The sequence below is a fragment of the Coregonus clupeaformis genome, chromosome 10 (genome assembly GCF_020615455.1).
Source record: "Coregonus clupeaformis isolate EN_2021a chromosome 10, ASM2061545v1, whole genome shotgun sequence".
Lineage (NCBI taxonomy): Eukaryota > Metazoa > Chordata > Actinopteri > Salmoniformes > Salmonidae > Coregonus > Coregonus clupeaformis.
Window position 1 is genome coordinate 56,096,976 of NC_059201.1, and position 22,481 is coordinate 56,119,456.

At 44.0% G+C, this 22,481-nt stretch overlaps 1 protein-coding gene across 3 annotated transcripts in view; it reads left to right on the forward strand.

Annotated features, from left to right (window-relative positions):
- Nucleotides 1–22,065, forward strand: part of LOC121575582 (E3 ubiquitin-protein ligase RNF182-like) — a 37,353-nt gene extending 15,288 nt beyond the window's left edge. The window contains exons 2-3 of one of the 3 annotated variants that reach the window (XM_045223292.1): nt 1,678–1,745; nt 19,838–22,065. In XM_045223292.1, coding sequence (XP_045079227.1) covers nt 21,070–21,876 — 807 coding nt within the window. In that variant the 5' untranslated portion in view covers nt 1,678–1,745; nt 19,838–21,069 and the 3' untranslated portion in view covers nt 21,877–22,065. The remainder of the gene's footprint in view (nt 1–1,677; nt 1,746–19,837) is intronic. The other 2 variants (XM_045223293.1, XM_045223294.1) reach the window with 2 other exon arrangements.
- Nucleotides 22,066–22,481: the final 416 nt, after the last annotated feature.

Sequence of the window (22,481 nt, forward strand, 5' to 3'; positions counted from 1 at the left end):
ATTTCTATATGCAATCCCATGTGAAATTAGAGATTTGATGGTTGCCACTAAAAAGAGGAGGATCCCAGCCTTCTACTTCTACTACATTTATTTCTCAGCTGATAATATTAAGCATTGCTCCGCTATAAAACCGGAGTAGAATAGAAATCAATAATGTTGTGATATATTGTGATGGTGTATATTAATCCTTAAGAATCTATTGACTCATCTAAGTAACATAATTAAAAAATCCCCATCAAAATCCGTCAGTTTAAGCTAGAGATATCTGTTTCTTTGCATGGGCTGCGTCTCAATCCACATTTTCCGACTATGTCGGCCTTCCACATCTGCGGTTGAAGGTGGCCAAGCTACAGCGGTGTTTGTCAGACCACGAGACATCCCGAAAATCGGTCGTCTCACTAAAATGTCTGTATCATCCGAACGGTTCGGCCTAGAAACTAATATGACAACTCTATGGAAAGATGAGACTCTCACGAGATCTCTGTTTTGCTCTTGTCTGAAGGTAACCCATACAAATGAATGGAAGTATGGAGGTAGTTTTGTGCCAACAAAAATAAGGGGTTAAATATGTGTCCAAAAAAACGAAAATATTTCCTGAGCTTTGTTATATCTCCTAGATATAGGACAGACACTTCAAACCCTTATTACTAAAGGCCAAATTCAATATTTTATATATTTTTTTATATATATATTTTTATACCTAAATTTCTCAATCAAATAGCTAAATGATACATGGTATGACCATCTTAAAACAATTCCATATGTTAGCTAACCCTAACCCCCCTCTCCCCCAACGGTTTAGACTTTTAGAGGTTAAATGGATTTATTACACTTTTTTAAATGTAGATGTTCCAAAGGTGCGTTCCATCAGCAGAATGTATGGGTGGAGGCCTGGAGCTGCTAAACATGTTTATGTTCATTAACGGTCAATTACCGTGAGACCGGCAGACATTTGCATGACAATTACCAGCTGACAAAATGTCATTACCGCTAAAGCCCTAACTTAACCCCCAAAATGGTCTCCATTCAGGGGTACTGTGTGGCGCAACTGCCCCTGTGCCTGTGTGATGTCTGGAGGTGTTGGGAAAAAGGCAGAAGACTAATTGCCATTCTATATTGCCGTTCTATATCGTGAGCAATATGTTTGGATCATAAAATCGCAGTATCAAATGAAAATCATGAAAATCGTGAGAATCACAATACATATCGTATCGGCACCTACGTATCGTGATAATATTGTATCGTGAGGTCCCTGGCAATTCCCAGTCTTAGTTTCTACATATGAGCAGAAACATTGTGGAACAGCCAGGCATATCCTACTGTCAAAATCAAATCTAAAAAGTAATCAAGTGTTTGAAAGGCAGGATGCAGCTTACCAACGAAACAAAGTCAAACATGGCAAAAGTGGCCCATATATATTATTACATATGGGGGAGGGTGAATGTTACCTGGTCAAAAAACATCTGAATAAAAATCTATTTGATAAAAAATAAATCATTCACTATAGAAATTATAATGTTTGTCTGTGTGTGTAGCGTATGGGGAGCCTTAGGATTGGCACAGTGATGTGTGTCGGATGTGTTTGTGCCAGCCATAGAACAGGGGGCACAGATGGTATCTGCCTGTTGATCTGACATCATGCTGGCTTCTTAACAAATATCTTTACCTCTGACCCAGCAGGCCACACCAGCCAGCACAGGCAAGGCTAGATGCCATGTACATTTCCTAGAAAACAACGGCCAAAGGTATAAAATCCCTTTTGGAAATATTGAAAATGTATTTTCAACAATATATTGTATTTCAAAGCATTCATTATTTTATATACTGTACATAATATATTGGTAAATTGTACAGCTACTTGCCACATTCAGATATTGTAATTGATACAATACAATGATAATACAGTGCCTTCAGAAAGTATTCATACCCCTTGACTTATTCCACATTTTGTTGTGTTACAGCCTGAATTCAGTATGGATTAAATCGATTTTTTCTCTCACCCGTCTACACACAATACCCCATAATGACAAAGTGAAAACATGTTTTTAGAATTTTTTCCTAATTGATTGAAAATGAAATAGAGAAATATCTCATTTACATAAGTATTCACACCCCTGAGTCAATACTTTGTAGACGCACCTTTGGCAGTGATTATAGCTGAGTCTTTCCACACCTGGATTGTGCAACATTTGCCCATTATTCTTTTTTTAAATGTTCAAGCTCTGTCAAATTGGTTTTTGATAATTGCTAGACAACCACTTTCAGGTCTTGCCATAGATTTTCAAGTAGATTTAAGTCAAAACTGTAACTCGGCCACTCAGGAACATTCACTGTCTTCTTGGTAAGCAACTCCAGTGTAGATTTGGCCTTGTGTTTTAGGTTATTGTCCTACTGAAAGGTGAATTCCTCTCACATTGCCTGTGCTTAGCTCTATTTCATTTCTTTATTTATCCTGAAAAACTCCCCAGTTCTTAACGATTACAAGCATACCCATAACATGATGCAGCCACCACTATGCTTGAAAATATGGAGAGTAGTACTCAGCAGTGTTGTATTGGATTTGCCCCAAACATAGCACTTTGTATTCAGGACAAAAAGTTAATTGCTTTGCCACATTTTTTGCAGTATTACTTTAGTACCTTGTTGCAAACAGGATGCATGTTTTGGAATATTTACACTGTCAATTAGGTTAGTATTGTGGAGTAACTACAATGTTGTTGATCCATCCTCAGTTTTCTCCTGCCACAGCCATTAAACTCTGTAACTGTTTTAAAGTCACCATTGGCCTCATGGTGAAATCCTCTCCAGTAGCTGAGTTAGGAAGGACGCCTGTATCTTTTTAGTGACTGGGTGTCTTGATACACCATTCAGAGTGTAGTTAATAACTTCACCATGCTCAAAGGGATATTGAATGTGTGTTTGTTTTTTTACCCATCTACCAATAGGTGCCCTTCTTTGAGAGACATTGGAAAACCTCCCTAGCCTTGTAGTTGAATCTGTGTTTGAAAGTCACTGCTCGACTGAGGGATGTCGTGGAAATTCTAATCAATAATGAGGAGAGACAAGGTCAATCACCAATGAGGATATTACTTTATTCAAAACGTATTGATAAGGGAGCAGGTCATACCACACACACAAGTGAATAGAGTGATTGCCCTGCAATAATGAGACTGGTCAACCCAACACTCTTGAGTGTTGCTCTGACATACAGAGATAAACAGAGGTCTTATAAAGTAGACCTATAAATGCTTAGTCATGGCTGGTTCCACCACAACTGTCTCAATGTGTATTCTTTGTCCACTATAAAATGCATAAATAGGCTAGTATTAAAAGCAAAACTGCTTGACAAGTTGACATTCAATTAAGGAAATGGTAGGCCTGTCCTGTTATGGGTTTATTAGCTTTGCCATATGATAGCCCGTTTACTTTTGTTATCGAGATCCATTTAATAAGACTGTTGGCTACTGTCTTTATCATAACTCAACCTCTGGTGAACAGTGGTGCCTCCCCCACCAGTTAATTTACAACCCACCCTGGATTTATTGTAAACTGATCAGATAGGGAAACACACTATGTCGTGTCAGCAAGCGTGTTAATGACTATGCAAGGTTCAAACTGACACCAAGTGGAAATCGTTGAAGGCCATGAGAAGAGCTCAACTTTCTACTGGGCTCAAGTCAATAGAAATCCTGGGGATATGTGTGTAAATGCACACAACACCAGTGGTGTATTTTCTCTGTGTTACTCAAACAGTAGTATCTGTCTCTGTGTGGTAGCGTGATATTCACAGTTCCCACAGCGTTGGGTAGATTTAACTGTTGCTGTTTATCGCTTAGTTTTCTCTGTTTCACAAAGAGCTCTGGTGGGATACAATAATGGCCTAGTGAGGCTCAATTTCAGTGCCCAAGAGGATTTGATTTAAGTTTTGATTTGGTAAGAGATAATACATATAGCCTATGCCCAGTGTGTTTGTGCCACTAGAGATCCTGGTTCGAATCCAGGCTCTGTCGTAGCCGGCCGCGACCGGGAGACCCATGGGGCGGCGCACAATTGGCCCAGCGTCGTCCAGGGTAGGGGAGGGAATGGCCGGCAGGGATGTAGCTCAGTTGGTAGAGCATGGCGTTTGCAACGCCAGGGTTGTGGGTTCGATTCCCACGGGGGGCCAGTATGAAAAAAATAATGTATGCACTCACTTAACTGTAAGTCGCTCTGGATAAGAGCGTCAGCTAAATGACTAAAATGTAAATGTAAATATACACTACCAGTCAAAAGTTTGGACACACCTACTAATTCAAGGGTTTTTCTTTATTTTTACAATTTTTTACATTGTAGAATAATAGTGAAGACATCAAAACTATGAAATAACACATATGGAATCATGTAGTAACAAAAAAAGTGTTAAACAAAAGCCGTTCTAAAACTAGACTACTTGCGGACCGGACCGTTAACCATTTCTTTCAGATAGAAATATGCTCTGTAGAAACAAACATGCCTCTCTGACAAAATGAATAAGGAATAAAATGGAATTTCTATATGCAACGTTCGAGAACGTTTTGCAACTGAACGTGGCCCTGGTAGCAGTAGCCTACCAGTAGTAGAATAGAGTAGTATTCATATATACAGTAGTATATAGAGTACATATGAAGTATACAGTATATGCAAACAGAAAGAAAGGAAGAGGGAAATAATGTATTGACTGAATTCCTCTTGTCACTACATTATATCTACATTATAGTCATTTATTAGACCCTTATTCAGAGCAATTAGGGTTAAGGGCCTTGGTCATGTGCACATCGGCAGATTTTTCACCTATTCAGCTCAGGGATTCGAACAACAAGCTTTCTGGTTACTGGCCCAATGCTCTTAACCGCTAGGCTACCTGCCACCCTGGTAACATTACTAGTAGCCTATATGCAATCATCTGGTGGGAAAGAAAAAGGGATAGCAAACAATGTATTGACTACATTCCTCTTGCCAGTACACTATATCTGACTGAGTAAATAACTTTATTTTGAGGTAATGTGGATCCTGTGACTCAGACTTGAGCACTTGGACCAGGGACTCAGCCATAGGGACTCGTGACTTGACTCGTAACTCGATCATTAGTGACTCAACGTCATTAGCCCCAGTTCTACCTTTGGACATCAATGTGGCTGCGGTGTTTGTGCAATGTTGATAACAATGGTAATGACGTGACCGAGTGATGGAGGTGCAACCCATACTGCTTTGGCAATACTTTGCGGCACCATCTGATGATTGTGCTTCTCTCTCTCTCTCTCTCTCTCTCTCTCTCTCTCTCTCTCTCTCTCTTCTCTCTGCACTTGAATGTGTCTGTTTGTTTTTTGTGTAATGTGCAATATCTATATAGACTGAATTAGGAATTTACATGGCCAGATAATTCTTATATATTCTTATACAGTATATGTACACTACATGACCAAAAGTATGTGGACATCTGCTCGTCGAACATCTCGTTCCAAAAATCATGGGCATTAATATGGAGTTGGTCCCCCCTTTGCTGCAATAACAGCCTCCACTCTTCTGGGAAGGCTTTCCACTAGATGTTTGAACATTGCTGCGGGGACTTGCTTCCATTCAGCCACAAGAGCATTAGTGAGGTCGGGCACTGATGTTGGGCGATTACGCCTGGCTTGCAGTCGCTGTTCCAATTCATCCCAAAGATGTTAGATGGGGTTGAGGTCAGGGCTCTGTGCAGGCCAGTCAAGTTCTTCCACACTGATCTCGACAAACCATTTCTGTATGGACCTCGCTTTGTGCACGGGGCATTGTCATGCTGAAACAGGAAAGGGCTTTTCCCAAACTGTTGCCACAAAGTTGGAAGCACATAATCGTCTAGAATGTCATTGTATGCATTAAGATTTCCCTTCACTGGAACTAATGGGCCTAGCCCGAACCATGAAAAACACCCCCAGACCATTATTCCTCCTCCACCAAACTTTACAGTTGGCACTATGCATTGGGGCAGGTAGCATTCTCCTGGCATCCGCCAATCCCAGATTTGTCCGTCATACTGCCAGATGGTGAAGCGCGATTCATCACTCCAGAGAACGCGTTTCCACTGCTCCAGAGTCCAATGGCGTTGAGATTTACACCACTCCAGCCGACGCTTTGCATTGCGCATAGTGATCTTAGGCTTGTGTGCGGCTGCTCGGCCATGGAAACCCATTTCATGAAGCTCCCGACAAACAGTTATTGTGCTGAAGTTGCTTCTAGAGGCAATTTGGAACTCGATAGTGAGTGTTGCAACTGAGGACAGACGATTTTTACATGCTACACGCTTCAGAACTCGCCGGTCCTGTTCTGTGAGCTTGTGTGGCCTACCACTTCGCGGCTGAGCCGTTGTTGCTCCTAGATGTTTCCACTTCACAATAACAGCACTTACAGTTGACCGGGGCAGCTCTAGCAGGGCAGAAATTTGACGAACTGGCTTGTTGGAAAGGTGACATCCTATGACAGTGCCACGTTGAAAGTCACTGAGCTCTTCAGTAAGGCCATTCTACTGCCAATGTTTGTCTATGGAGATTGCATGGCTGTGTGCTCGATTTTATACACCTGTCAGCAACGGGTGTGGCTGAAATAGCAGAATCCACTTATTTGAAGGGGTGTCCACATACTTTTGTAGATATAGTGTATGTCATATTTCTGCTGTTGGGAAGAGAAACGGATGTTATGCAGAAAAATATGTTAGTATGACAAGGCTATGTATGTTTGTGCTAATGGAAGTCAGTAATTTATGTTTACTGTAGGTTAATGAGGCAATACAAATGGGATGTGACTAAAATGTGACTAAAATAAAAGGGCATTTAGTTGACTAAAATGGCCCACTGTTTTTTGTCATTTTGACAGTAACTAGACTAAATCTTTATTCAAATGACAAAAATGTGACTAAGTCTTGATGAAATTTGTGTCAAAATAACCAGGTTTCTATCCAACCATTTCATGTGGACGAATTACCTGACTTATGAAAAAGTAACGACCGGGCTGATGGAAACAGGAAATGCCGCTACAAATGTACAGATTCCGACAGACAATTTGTTCGTTCGACATGGTGGGCACTTTTTGTGTCGGTTAAATTAATTATGCGAGAAATGGCGTTGGAAATGCATTTATGCGCAAATATTGATATAATAACCATCATATCGAAATAAACTTGGAGTCACTCGGGGAAAGCATGCAGTTTATTAGGCTACAGATGAAATAAGTTATGATGAACTTCACAGGGTGGTGAAAGTGTACGTTGATGAGCTTGATGCTCCTTTCCAATAAATATCCAGGGTCTTATTCTGGTGACATGATGATTGATACTCAGCTTCCGTTTGATAAATAAAAATAATCTCATCACGTAGGTAGCCTACCCACACTGTAGCTGCGAGCTGTTGGCTAGAACGCACGTGCCAAGAGCAGAGTGGGCACATTTGCTATATAATGCAACAGCCTTTGTGACAAAACTATCAGTAGAGTTGAAAATGCTATCGAAACCCATTTAACTTTTATTTTTTGTTCGGTACATAGAAATGTAACCGCAAAAGTCATTTTTATGTGCACTACGTCATCACGCACAGCCTTTTATCTGCAATAAGTCCGTTTGATGGAAACACATCTCTGGTGAGAAAATGCACATGTTGTTTTATGCAGAGTTTAGAATATTCGCATGAAAATCTGTCGCCAATTGAATGGAAACCTACCTATTGACTAAGACTAGACTAAATCTAAAAAAGAGTGCCAAAATTAACACTGCACCACGGTAGGGTCAGAGTTCCCTTCCTTCCCGGTAGGGTCAGAGTTCCCTTCCTTCCCGGTAGGGTCAGAGTTCCCTTCCTTCCCGGTAGGGTCAGAGTTCCCTTCCTTCCCGGTAGGGTCAGAGTTCCCTTCCTTCCCGGTAGGGTCAGAGTTCCCTTCCTTCCCGGTAGGGTCAGAGTTCCCTTCCTTCCCGGTAGGGTCAGAGTTCCCTTCCTTCTCGGTAGGGTCAGAGTTCCCCTCCTTCCCGGTAGGGTCAGAGTTCCCTTCCTTCCCGGTAGGGTCAGAGTTCCCTTCCTTCCCGGTAGGGTCAGAGTTCCCTTCCTTCCCGGTAGGGTCAGAGTTCCCTTCCTTCCCGGTAGGGTCAGAGTTCCCTTCCTTCTCGGTAGGGTCAGAGTTCCCTTCCTTCTCGGTAGGGTCAGAGTTCCCTTCCTTCCCGGTAGGGTCAGAGTTCCCTTCCTTCCCGGTAGGGTCAGAGTTCCCTTCCTTCCCGGTAGGGTCAGAGTTCCCTTCCTTCTCGGTAGGGTCAGAGTTCCCCTCCTTCCCGGTAGGGTCAGAGTTCCCCTCCTTCCCGGTAGGGTCAGAGTTCCCCTCCTTCCCGGTAGGGTCAGAGTTCCCTTCCTTCCCCTCAGTGCCTGGCCCTAGTCGCAGGCTCACATGGTTCTGGCTTAGGTCCCTGGACTGCTGCCTTAGTCCACAGTCCACAGTCCCCTGCACTGGCAGTTTGCTTCGTCTGCAAGTCTGCAGTCTCCTGCCCTGCTCGGATCGCAGCCCCCTGGCTAATCGGGTATGCAGCTTACTATCCAGCCAGGCTTAGAGCCCCCTGCCATGCTAGGTCCTAAATTAGCTGCCCCGTTGTTGCAGGTCTGCAGTCACTTGCCCTGCTCAGATCGCAGCCCTCTGCCTGGTCCGCCAGGTTTAAGGCCTCCTGCCCTATTAGGTCCTAAGTTAGCTGCACTAGACTCGCTGTCTGCAGCAAGTTACATGTGCTAGGTTCTCAGTCCTCAGCCCTCTTCGACCCATAGTCCCTAGCACTAGGTCCTCAGTCTCCAGCTATACTAGGTCTGGTGTCTCTAGCACTAAGCGGCCCTCAGTCCCTAGCCCAGGTGGGTCCTGCCCGGCTAGGGTCAGAGTTACCAGTTCCTCCAGTAGGCCCAGAGCTCTACCGCTCTCCTAACTCTCAGCCAGTTTCCCTGTCAGGTTCAGAGTCGCTTTTCCTGTCAGGCCCAAAGTTATCAGTACTAGGCTCCCAGCCCTCAGCTGTTCTATACTGAACAAAAATATAAACGCAACATGCAACAATTTCAAAGATTTTACGGAGTTATAGTTCATATAAGGAAATCAGTCAATTGAAATAAGGCCCTAATCAACTGGGAATACAGATATGCATCTGTTGGTCACAGATACCTTTTTTGGTGTGACCACCATTTGCCTCATGCAGCATGACACATCTCCTTAGCATAGAGTTGATCAGTCTGTTGATTGTGGCCTGTGGAATGTTGTTGTCCTCTTCAATGGCTGTGCGAAATTGCTGGATATTGGATAACTGGAACACACTGTCTTACACATCGATCCAGAGCATCCCAAACATGCTCAATGGGTGACATGTCTGGTGAGTATGCAGGCCATGGAAGAACTGGGACATTTTCAGTTTCCAGGAATTGTGTACAGATCCTTGCGACATGGGGCCGTGCATTATCATGCTGAGGTGATGGCAGCGGATGAATAGCACGACAATGGGCCTCAGGATCTCGTCACGGTATCTCTGTGCATTCAAATTGCCTTTGATTAAAATGCAATTGTGTTCATTGTCCGTAGCTTATGGCTGCCCATACCATAACCCCACCGCCACCATGGGGCACTCTGTTCACAACGTTGATATCACAGGAGGCTCACAATAATATCCGGAACGGAGCAAATGGAATGGCATCAAACACTGTGTTTGATGTGCACCTTTGTAATGATCATGCTGTTTAATCAGTTTCTTGATATGTCACACCTGTCAGGTGGATGGATTATCTTGGCAAAGGAGAAATGCTCACTAACAGGGATGTAAACAAATTTGTGCACAACATTTGAGAGAAATACGCTTTTTGTCCATATGGAAAATTTCTGGGATCTTTTATTTCAGCTCATGAAACATGGGACCATCACATTACAAGTTGGTCCGCAGCCTCCAGCCTCAGTCGGCAAGCAGTCAGCTTCCTCAGTGCTACACGCCAAACCTCCTGCCCTAGTTCTAGGCCCTGGGTCTACCGTCCCGCTAGGCTCTGAGTTATCTGGTCCTTTAGGTGTGCAGTCCCTGCCCCTAGCCAGTTCGCAGCCCCCAGCCTCAGCCGGCGCCCAGTCGCCTATACTAGCGCTGGGCTACAAGTTCCCTGCTCAGCTAGGTTTGCAGCCTCCCGCCATACCTGGCTTGCAGTCCTCAGCCTTAGTAGTAGGTTCCAAGGCCCCTGCCCTGTCAGGCCCTTGGCTTCCTGCCCTGCTAGGCCCTCAGCCCCCTGACCGGGGGACCCACGGTTCCCTGACCCGGGGGGCCGGCTGTCTTCAGTTCTGGGGGGCCACCCGCCTCCTGCACTGGAAGACCCTCCTGCCCTTGCACCTGGGGAACCACCTGACCTCGTCTCTGGGGCCCAGCCGGCCCCTGCCTCCAGAACTGATGAGCCTCACCCAGGGGTCCCCACCTGCTCCACCATAGGAGCCATCACTTTCAGCAGTGGTGAAAGAGTCACCAACCTCAGCCGCAGCCAATGAGCTGCTAACGAAAGTTGTGGCCGGCATGCCACAATCTTCCGCCACAGCAAGCGAGCCACCGCCTCCAGCCGTGGCCATCCTCCGGCATCGTACTCAGTGCCCACGAACAGGCCCCATCGGCCCTACACTAACTGAGTTCGAGAATCCTCCGCCACCCCTGTGGTGTTCCATGGGGCGGCCCAAGACTGCTGTGTCCCTGTGGACCTCCCTCACGGGGCGGCCCCTAACCCCTTTACGTGCACTGGAGCTGTCACCCTCCTGGCCCCCATTGTCCTCTAAAGTGACACTGGCTATCAGCTGCCCCTGTAGATCGGCCAGACACACACAAGGACTGGATCCCACCTTGTCTGGTTCCATCGCTGCTCTGCCCATCTGCCCTGTCTGTCCTGCCGGATAGGACTAGGCGCTAGGGCTGTGATGGTAATTGAATAACCGTGTAACTTATTGATGAAGACCATTATGAAAATAAAATCACTGTGAAAACTGTTTAAATAGGCCTACATTCATTTTAGGATTTTTAATATGTTTTATGAACTTTATTTTCATGTAGATAAACTTTACCTAGTGTTTAGCCTACTAATGATTATAAGCAATTGTTTTTCTAACTTAATCTGTCTATTAAACTTTTTACATCTCCTCCTCTTTCCAGCTTTCCTTTGTTGCTCGAGCAACTAGCTTTAGGCTATGGCACTTCAGTAAAAAAAATGTTTGATATGTGGACTTTCTTTTATACAATGCAGATTTTCATTGTTTGCTAATAAATAAATCGGTCTTTTAAAAAAGGTTGGATCTGTCTGACTATTTTTATTATACAACAGCAGTCGACAAGGTTGTTCTGGCTCTGAGGCCTATAATGCGCTAATGTTGTGTCAAGTGGACAATGCGCCAATCATCTCCAACATGTATAATTTGATATGGAGGTTAATAATATTTGTATTTGTATTTATTATGGATCCCCATTAGCGGCTGCCAAGGCAGCAGCTACTCTTCCTGGGGTCCAACCACAACTTACATACAATAAAACAATACATAACACAACACCTTATTACACACTAATCTACCATAACATATTTACAATACAACATCAATAATACAGCAAAATAACAATATTAAAATGTGTGTGTGTGTTTGCGTGTGTTAGCATGTGTTTGCGAATGCTGTGTGTGTGCCTGTGTGTGTGTGTGTGTGTGTCTCTTCACAGTCCACGCTGTTCCATAAAGTGTAGTTTTATCTGTTTTTTAAATCGGATTTTACTGCTTGACTGAGTTACATGATGTGGAATAGAGTTCCATGGGTGTCCGAGCTGTGTGCCAGCTTTCCGAACAAACAGCTCGGTACATTCAGCTTGTCTACTCCTCTTAAAAAAAACAAGCAGTGATGAAGTCAATCTCTCTTCCACTCTAAGCCAGGAGAGACTAATATGCATGTCATTAATGTTAGCTCTCCGTGTACTTTTAAGGGCCAGCCGTGCTGCCCTGTTCTGAGCCAACTGCAATTTTCCCAAGTCCCTCCTTGTGGCACCTGACCACACTACTGAACAGTAGTCTAGGTGCGACAAAACTAGGGCCTGTAGGACCTGCCTTGTTGATATTGTTGTTAAGAAGGCAGAGCAGCGCTTAATTATGGACATACTTATCCCCATCTTAGCTACTGTTGTATCAATATGCTTTGACCATGACAGTTTACAATCCAGGGTTACTCCAAGCAGTTTAGTCACCTCAACTTGCTCAATTTCCACATTATTCATTACAAGATGTAGTTGAGGTTTAGGGTTTAGTGAATGATTTGACCCAAATACAATGCTTTTAGTTTTGGAAATATTTAGGACTAACTTATTCCTTGCCACCCATTCTGAAACTAACTGCTACTCTTTATTAAGTGTTGCAGTTATTTCAGTTGCTGTAGCAGCTGACGTGTATAGTGTTGAGTTATCCGCATTCATAGACACACTGGCTTTACTCAAAGCCAGTGGCATGTCGTTAGTAAAGATGGAAAAAAGTAAGGGGCCTAAACAGCTGCCCTGGGGAATTCCTGATTCTACCTGGATTAAGTTTGAGAGGCTTCCATTAAAGAACACCCTCTGTGTTCTGTTAGACAAGTAACTCTTTATCCACATTATAACAGGGGGTGTAAAGCCATAACACATACGTTTTTCCAGCAGCAGACTATGATCGATAATGTCAAAAGCCGCACTGAAGTCTAACAAAACAGCCCCCACAATCTTTTTATTATCAATTTCTCTCAGCCAATCATCAGTCATTTGTTTAAGTGCTTGTTGAATGTCCTTCTCGATAAGCATGCTGAACATTTGTTGTCAATTTGTTTACGGTAAAATACCATTGTATCTGTTCAAACACATTTTTTACAATAGTTTACTAAGGGTTGGTAACAGGCTAATTGGTCGGCTATTTGAGCCAGTAAAGGGTGCTTTACTATTCTTAGGTAACGGAATTACTTTTGCTTCCCTCCAAGCCTTGGGGCACATACATTCTAGTAGGCTTAAATTGAAAATATGGCAAATAGGAGTGGCAATATCGTCCACTATTATCAGTAATTTTCCATCCAAGTTGTCAGACCCCAGTGGCTTTTTATTGTTAATAGACAACAATCATTTTTTCATCTCTTCCACACTCACTTTACGGAATTCAACATTACAGTGCTTGTCTTTCATAATTTGGTCAGATATACTTGGATGTGTAATGTCAGCAATTGTTGCTGGCATGTCATGCTTAAGTTTGCTAATTTTGCCAATGAAAAAATTATTAAAGTAATTGGCAATATCAGTTGGTTTTGTGATGAATGAGCCATCTGATTCAATGAATGATAGAGCTTGCCTTTTTTTCCCCAAAATGTCATTTAAGGTGCTCCAAAGCTTTTTACTATCTTTCTTTATGTCATTTTTCCTTGTTTCATAGTATTGTTTATCCTTCTTTTTATTCAGTTTAGTCACATGATTTCTCAATTTGCAATACGTTTGCCAATCGGTTGTGCAGCCAGACTTATTTGCCTTTCCTTTTGCCTCATCCCTCTTAACCATACCATTTTTCAATTCCTCATCAATCCACAGGGATTTAACAGATTTTACAGTCATTTTCTTAATGGGTGCATGCTTATTAGTAACTGGAATAAGCAATTTCATAAATGCGTCAAGTGCAGTGTCTGTCTGCTGCTCATTACACACCACGGACCAACATATATTCTTTACATCAACATCATAGGAATCATTACAAAACTTATTGTATGACCTTTTATACACAATATTTGGCCCAGCCTTTGGAACTTTGGTTTTCCTAGATATGGCTACTATATTGTGATCACTACATCCAATGGATTTGGATACTGCTTTCAAACAAATCTCTGCAGCATTAGTAAAGATATGATCAATACATGTTGATGATTTAATTCCTGTACTGTTTGTAACTACCCTGGTAGGTTGACTGATAATCTGAACCAGGTTGCAGGCACTGGTTACAGTTTGAAGCTTTCTCTTGAGTGGGCAGCCTGATGAAAGCCAGTCAATATTTAAATCACCCAGAAAGTATACCTCTCTATTGATATCACAAACATTATCAAGCATTTCACACATGTTATCCAGATACTGACTGTTAGCACTTGGTGGTTTATAGCAGCTTCCCACCAGAATTGGCTTTAGGTGAGGCAGATGAACCTGTAGCCATATTACTTAAACAGTATTTAACATGAGATCCTCTCTAATCTTCACAGGAATGTGGTTCCGAATATAAACAGCAACACCTCCACCATTGGCATTTCTATATTTTCTGTAAATGTTATAATCTTGTATTGCTACCACTATATCCTCAAAGGTATTATCTAAGTGAGTTTCAGAGATAGTCAGAATATGAATGTCATCTGTTTCTAGCAAATTATTGATTTCATGAACCTTGTTTCTTAAGATACATATGTTAACGTGGGCTATTTTGAGCACTTTTCTTCTGGGATGCTTACTTGTTTTTATTGCTTTACTGGGAAGCTTAGCAGCAGTAGATGTGGTCATGTTCTTTATGTTAGTGCAGGGTGAGCTGCACACAGTGGACTTCCTCCTCGGGCACACCGGCTCAGTGCTATCAGTATATATCTGGTTCTTAGGCACATGATTACTGCATACAATAGCTGTAGGATCAGCAGAGGCATTCAGGGCAGTTAGAGGGACATAAATTAGGTTACTTATATTGTGTCTACCGACGCCCCTGTTGTAATGTACATTTGCTGAAGCATTTTGACAACTCTGTGTCACAATGGTAGGGACTAGCTGAGATGGGCTTGGGTCATTGCTAAGTCATTGTCTCAACGCAGCCTTATAATGCTGTGAAAATGATTTGGGTGGATCCCATCCTCCTTATAAAACATGTTTTGTTTCCAAAAGGTATTGAAATTTTCAACAAAAGTTACACCCATTGAGCTGCAATATGTGTGGTGGTGACAGGGATAAATACAAGTCCTGGACTGAGAAGCATCCGTACTGTTCTTGCCGAACAGCCGATTCAGAACCTTAACAATCAGCATTAAGTACAAAGCGGGTGAGGGCATCCAAAGCCAACCACTCAGATGAACTCCAGCTAGCCGTTTTTACAGTGTCCCTTCAGGATGTGTAGCAGGTAATTGCATTTTTTATTGCCGACCAAGCGGACAACAGTCCTGCTTCTTGCACCTCCTCGTCCCTAGCATAAACATTGGCCCACTGGCTTCTATTATTTTATTTTTTTCTCTATTCAAAGAAACGTCTCCTATTGTTTATGTAACCTTGTATTGTTCTCCCCATCCCCAGATCCAATGTAGCATATTCATTCAATGATGATAACTGATGTGGCTCATGCAAAGGAATGTCTTTTTTGTAATGTCAGTTGAGTTGATTCAACAAATCATTATGCCATCATTGTCTTCAATGGGAACACCCATTCTATTCAATGAGGGGATTCGATTAATCTGGACCGGGCGCCCGGGTAGGCGTGTTTTGCACCAGATGAAGTTTTGGAGCCAGGCTGCCTCCCAGGCGTGAGCGAGCACATGGAGTAATGAGTAGGATTCTGTGGGAAGATCTCATTTGCATACTCCTCGCATCCTCTCTCCTCGTCTCCTTCTCAAAACAAATTGTAGAAAGCTAGAGGTCTTCTGGCTTTCTCATTCAAAGTGTTTTGAGAAGGAGAGAGGACGCAAAGAGTACGCAATTGGGATCTTCCCTGTGTATGACATAACACCACGGTTCTCAAACCTTGTACCTAGAGAGCTATTGTCCTATAGGTTTTCAATCCAACCCTAATCAAGCTCACCTGTTGGAGTGAAAACCTACAAGACGGTTGCTCTCCAGGAACATGTTTGTAAATCCCTGGTCTAACTAATGCTGAGTGACAGTGTGAATGGCATAGTAACAGTGTAATTGTTGTTTTATATGTTTTCTAATAACATTCAATTGTTTATTTCCCCAAAAAAATTACAATGTCATTTCTTGAAAATGTTATTTGCATAAGACGACATGAGCCTCCTCAACTTCCTGGAATCCAATGTAGCTACTATTGTGGTCAGGGTAGTTAGATGCAATTCTTGCCACCACAGAGGCTGGGAGTACCTGTTGTTGCCTTGACCTAGATGTTCTCCCCTCAGCATCCACTCCAGGGTGATCCGATAAGAGACCAGTCTGTATTGTCAAGAGAGACTGAAAATAATTACATGACAATGTTATCAAGAATATATATATATATACTGTATATCAAGAAAATAAATAGGTCTATACAACATAAAATATAACAGGCTCAGGGATCATTAAGCATATTCATTTATAAGAACATATTGATGATGGCACAATACATTTACATTTAGGTAATTTAGCAGACGGTGTTATCCAGAGCGACTGACAGGAGCAGTTAGGATTAAGTGCCTCGCTCATGGGCACATAGACAGATTTTTCACCTTTTGGGGTCTGGTATTCTAACCAGCAACCTTTCTGTTACTGGCCCAAAACTTTAACCGAAAGGCTACCGGCTGCAATACTATTGACGGCTCTCTTGGACTTGTATACTTGAAGACTGTATAGCCAACTCATTGTTCAAAGGGTGTTAGTGGTCAAGTGTGAGGCTGTTTTTCTTCCTCTTGTGTGTGGGTTTACAGGCTAATTAGGATATTATTGGTATAAAAGCTAGACAAGCAACATACTGTTCTCTACGACCACTATTGACTTTATACTTCTTACACTGTTTGGTCATATAAATTCTTGTTTATGTAGACCCAGATTGTGAAGTGCGCATCCCATACATTCCATTTCTATGGCGTGGATCCACTCGTTCTAGAAACCGTTTACCTAGCCAGCATGTCATCATTGTCAGACAAACTTGAAGGGGACTAGAGTAGCCAGTTACATTATGGGGTGTAGGCAGGATACTTGAAAATGCAGTTAGAAGGGTGTCATTAGGTAGGCTATTTATTTTCATCTTAGAGAGTAATATAAATACCCTGTGAGTAATATTAGCCAAAGCGCTTACGCTTCAGAGAGCTTCCCATTTGGACCGTCAGGTGTGGCACATCGATCCTGGCCATTCTGAAGAAGGTCTCCAACACACCAGTCTGTATTGTCTAGATGAGAGACAAGAAATCGGAGTGTTTAGTTACACACACGCCATCTTCTGCTGCATCATCAGTCTGATGTTCTACCTCCTCCATTATCAGAATAAGCTGGTCCCAGAATAAGCCGAGACATTCTGGGAAGAGCTTGTGTTTCCTCAACATCTGCTCGCTCCTGTCTCTCTCTCTTGCTCTTTTCACTTGGCAGCCTACAAATGGAACAGCAGCCTCAGTATACTCAGGCTCAAACCGATATGGCACAACAGTACCCTTCTAAAAATAAGGCAGGTCTCCAATTTCCTCTTCGTTCTCGATCTGACATTCTTTACTCAAATTAAATTTGACGAGGGCAGCAAAACTCCTGAGGACTGTGGGCTCTCGTTCTCCGTGGCCGACATGAGTAAGACATTTAAGCGTGTTAACCCTCGCAAGGCTGCTGGCCCAGACGGCATCCCTAGCTGCGTCCTCAGAGCATGCGCAGACCAGCTGGCTGGGGTGTTTACGGACATATTAAATATCTCCCTATCCCAGTCTGCTGTCCCCACTTGCTTCAAGATGTCCACCATTGTTCCTGTACCCAAGAAAGCAAAGGTAACTGAACTATATGACTATTGCCCCTTAGCACTCACTTCTGTCATCATGAAGTGCTTTGATAGGCTAGTTAAGGATCATATCACCTCCACTTTACCAGACACCCTAGACCCACTACAATTTGCATACCGCCCCAATAGATCCACAGACGATGCAATTGCCATCGCACTACACACTGCCCTATCCCATCTGGACAAGAGGAATACCTATGTAAGAATGCTGTTCATTGACTATAGCTCAGCCTTCAACACCATAGTACCCACCAAGCTCATCATTAAGCTCGGGGCCCTGGGACTGAACCCCGCCCTGTGCAACTGGGTCCTGGACTTCCTGATGGGCCACCCCCAGGTGGGGAAGGTAGGAATAAATAAATCACATCATCCTCAACACAGGGGCCCCACAAGGGTGCGTGCTCAGCCCCCTCCTGTAATCCCTGTTCACCCATGACTGCGTGGCCACGCACGCCTCCAACTCAATCATCAAGTTTGCAGACGACACAACAGTGGTAGGCCTGATTACCAACAAAGACGAGACAGCCTACAGGGAGGAGGTGAGGGCCCTGGCGGAGTGGTGCCAAGAAAATAACCTCTCCTTCGAAGTCAACAAAACGAAGGAGCTGATTGTGGACTTCAGGAAACAGCAGAGAGAGCACGCCCTTATCCACATCGACAGGACCGCAGTGGAGAAGGTGAAAAGCTTCAAGTTCCTCGGCGTACACAACACTGACAATCTGAAATGGTCCACAGACAGTGTGGTGAAGACAGCGCAACAGCGCCTCTTCAACCTCAGGAGGCTGAAGAAATTCGGCTTGGCCCCTAAGGCCCTCGCAAGCTTTTACAGATGCACAATTGAGAGCATCTTGTCGGGCTGTATCACCGCCTGTTACGGCAACTGCACCGCCCTCAACGGCAGGGCTCTCCAGAGGGTGGTGCGGTCTGCCCAACGCATCACCAGGGGCACACTGTCTTCCCTCCAAGACACCTACAGCACCTGATGTCACAGGAAGGCCAAAAAGATCATCAAGGACATCAACCACCCGAGCCGCGGTTTGTTCACCCTGCCATCATCCAGAAGACGAGGTCAGTACAGGTGCATCAAAGCTGGGACAGAGAGACTGAAAAACAACTTCTATCTCAAGGCCATCAGACTGTTAAATAGCCATCACTAGCCGGCTACCACCCGGTTACTCAACCCTGCACCTTAGAGGCTGCTGCCCTATATACATAGACATGGAATCACTGGCCACTTTAATAATGGAACACTAGTCACTTTAATAATGTTTACATACTGCTTTACTCATCTCATATGTATATACTGTATTCTATTTTACTGTATTTTAGTCAATGCCACTCCGAAATTGCTCGTCCTAATATTTATATATTTCTTAATTCCATTATTTTACTTTTAGATTTGTGTGTATTGTTGTGAATTGTTAGATACTACCGCACTGTTGGAGCTAGGAATACAAGCATTTCGCTACATCTGCAATAACATCTGCTAAATATGTGTGTGACCAATCAAATTTGATTTGATTTGAACACTGTGAGGATGTGAAATAATTGTTTACATCCTTCAACCACGCCCACCTCGGAAGTCCCGGGTACCGACTCGCATTAATTTACTTCCTGGATTTCAATATGAAAATAACAAAATACATTGGTAAAAATGTGCCTACTGAAATAAGTTAGCTGAAAAATTCTGCCGAGAAAGTCATTACAAACACTATTGCGTTCATGGGAGGTCAGAGCGGTGTGTTTGGGAGGTATTTATGATGGACTTTGACATTGCATGGGGTTTCTATGGGGAAGGCGGGGGTAGAATCAGTTTATTACCTACATCTAAATACTCCAGCAATTGATCTAAAAACTGTCTGGGGTACTGACAAACAACCAGGTAAGTGTTATAAAGGGCCCAGAAGTGTTTTGGGGTGAACTTCCCCTTTTAACTAGCGTGTGTCTTTTCTTCAAAGGAGTGCGGCAGTCCCACGCTGCCATATTTTTTGATTATCAGACAGGACAGCGAGAAATAGCAGTAGGCTATATGTGCACCGGCGTCAGTGGCTTAGACCACTAGATCGTCCTAGGCCTCTACTGTGCATTTTTTACACGTTTTGGATTCCCAAATGTTCCCTGACAAATATTCCCTTGTGTTCTTTCCACAGAGGAGTGACTATGCTGCTGTACCAGTGTCCTGGGAATACCGATACTGGGAATACCACTGCCCCACTCTAGCTGGATTGTTCAACGACCACTCACGCAAGATTTCCTGACGGATAGAATTCAATTCATCCCTCCATGTTTTGGATATTCCGATCAAATGTGAAAATGGTTCCAGCTCCCTATCCACTTGTGTATGTTTTCTGTTTACGCACTTTACACATCACAGGGACTTTCAAAACCAGAATGTTCTCTCAATAAATTGTTGGAATGGTTTTGTCATTGGAAACACATCTGCGGATCTGGATTTGTACCAAATATGCAGACAGACATTGTATGTACAGAGTAACCATGAGAGCATTGCATTATATGATAGCAGTACATAACTGCAAAATAACATCTCTGATCCGAAGTCTGCCTGCACTACGTTAGGGTAGGGACCAGTTGTAGAGCATTGAACATCCAAAGCTGTCTTCCCCAATCCTATGCCCTCAAACACTAATTTAGCACTATACTGTACATCGTTGTGAAATTAAGACCAGTCAGCATGCTCAACTGTGAATATAAGAACTCAGTTATTCAGGGTATTCAGGACCAGCCAAAAATATATATCAGGGCATGATTGTTCTCTGTGCAACCTAGGTGTCAATACCGTACGTGAATGTATTTTTACTGTGAAATCATATAAATCATGATTTTTAACCCACTTCTTATGAGCTGAAAAATAACATCCACTATCTTCACACTTGAAAAAAAATCATACAGATCTTGAATCAGGGACAAAACTTTACCGGTCAGCTGCTGTTGAATCAGTGCAGGGTGACGCCTTGGAACATTTAAACTCACCATTCCTGGCTAGCGCTGCTGCATCAGCCCTTACATTCCTGGCTAGCGCTGCTGCATCAGCCCTTACATTCCTGGCTAGCGCTGCTCCATCAGCCCTTACATTCCTGGCTAGCGCTGCTGCATCAGCCCTTACATTCCTGGCTAGCGCTGCTCCATCAGCCCTTACATTCCTGGCTAGCGCTGCTGCATCAGCCCTTACATTCCTGGCTAGCGCTGCTCCATCAGCCCTTACATTCCTGGCTAGCGCTGCTGCATCAGCCCTTACATTCCTGGCTAGCGCTGCTGCATCAGCCCTTACATTCCTGGCTAGCGCTGCTGCATCAGCCCTTACATTCCTGGCTAGCGCTGCTGCATCAGAAACTGCATTCCTCCTTCCTTTCCCTCTCTCAGGATGAGCCAGAAGTTGGAGAAGTTGGACTTGGAGGCAGAGCAGCACTGCCAGCCTCTGGTCTACACCGTGGAGGAGCTGGAGTGCAAGATTTGCTATAACCGCTACGACATGCGCACCCGCAAGCCCAAGGTGCTGGGCTGCCTCCACCGCGTCTGCGCCAAATGCCTGAAGAAGATTGTGGAGAACTCGTCCCCCAGCATCGTCAGCTGCCCCTTCTGCCGCCACGAGACACACGTGCCCTACGAGGAGATCTGGTTGCTGCAGGACGACAGCAACATCCTGGCAATCCTCACCTATCAGGACCGGGCCAGGAAGAGTGGCGGTTCCATCACCCCTGGCGGGGAGGTGCTGCTCACCCCAAGCAGCCTGAGCGGAGGTGGAGAGAACGCCTGTGGTGGTGGTTCTGGGGGTGACTGCCTCACAACCGGCGAGCAGTCGCATAGTTCCTCCGATTGCCTGGTCATCACCATCATGGAGGTGGCGGGCGAATCGCAGTCATCGGTCTCCATGAGCATGCTCAATATGGTGCGCCTGTATCGGCCTGCCAGCCTGGCCTCACTGCCCTGCCACCTGCCCGTGCAGAAGTGCGGCGCGTGGACCTTGCGCAACTTCCCCAGCTTCCTCATCGGCGTCCTGTGTCTGATCTACTTCTCGTCGCTTCCGCTGGGCATCTACCTGCTGATGATCCAGCAGCTCAACCTGGGCATCATCCTGGTCAGCCTGGTGCCCTCCACCCTAGTTCTGTGTGTGTTCTACGGCTTTTGTCAATGCCTTTGCCATGAGATCATGCAGTCCATAGCCACATAGCCACGCCCCCACTTTACTCCCCTCCCCTACTCGACCCCCTTATACCAATGTATGTCTATCTGTGGACATGACATAGCGAGACCTGTAAAAGACCAAACCAAATCACTGATGCATATCTACAGTGCCGTGAAAAAGTATCTGCCCCCTTTCTAATTTTCCCTACTTTATAATATTTTTGATACTGAATGTTATCAGATCTTCAACCAAAACCTAATATTAGATAAAGGGAACCTAAGGGAACAAATAACACAACAATTACATACTTATTTCATTTATTTCATAAACAAAGTTATGCAACACCCAATGCCCCTATGAGAAAAAGTAATTGCCCCTTTACAGTCAATAACTGGTCGTGCCACCTTTAGCTGCAATGACTCCAACCAAACGCTTCCTGTAGTTGTTGATCAGTCCCTCACGTCGCTGTGGAGGAATTTTGGCCCACTCTTCCATGCAGAACTGCTGTAACTCAGCGACATATGTGGGTTTTCAAGCATGAACTGCTCGTTTCAAGTCCTTCCACAACATCTCAATTGGGATTAGGTCTGGACTATAACTAGGCCATTCCAAAACTTCACATGTATTGCTTTTTAGTCATTTTCATGTAG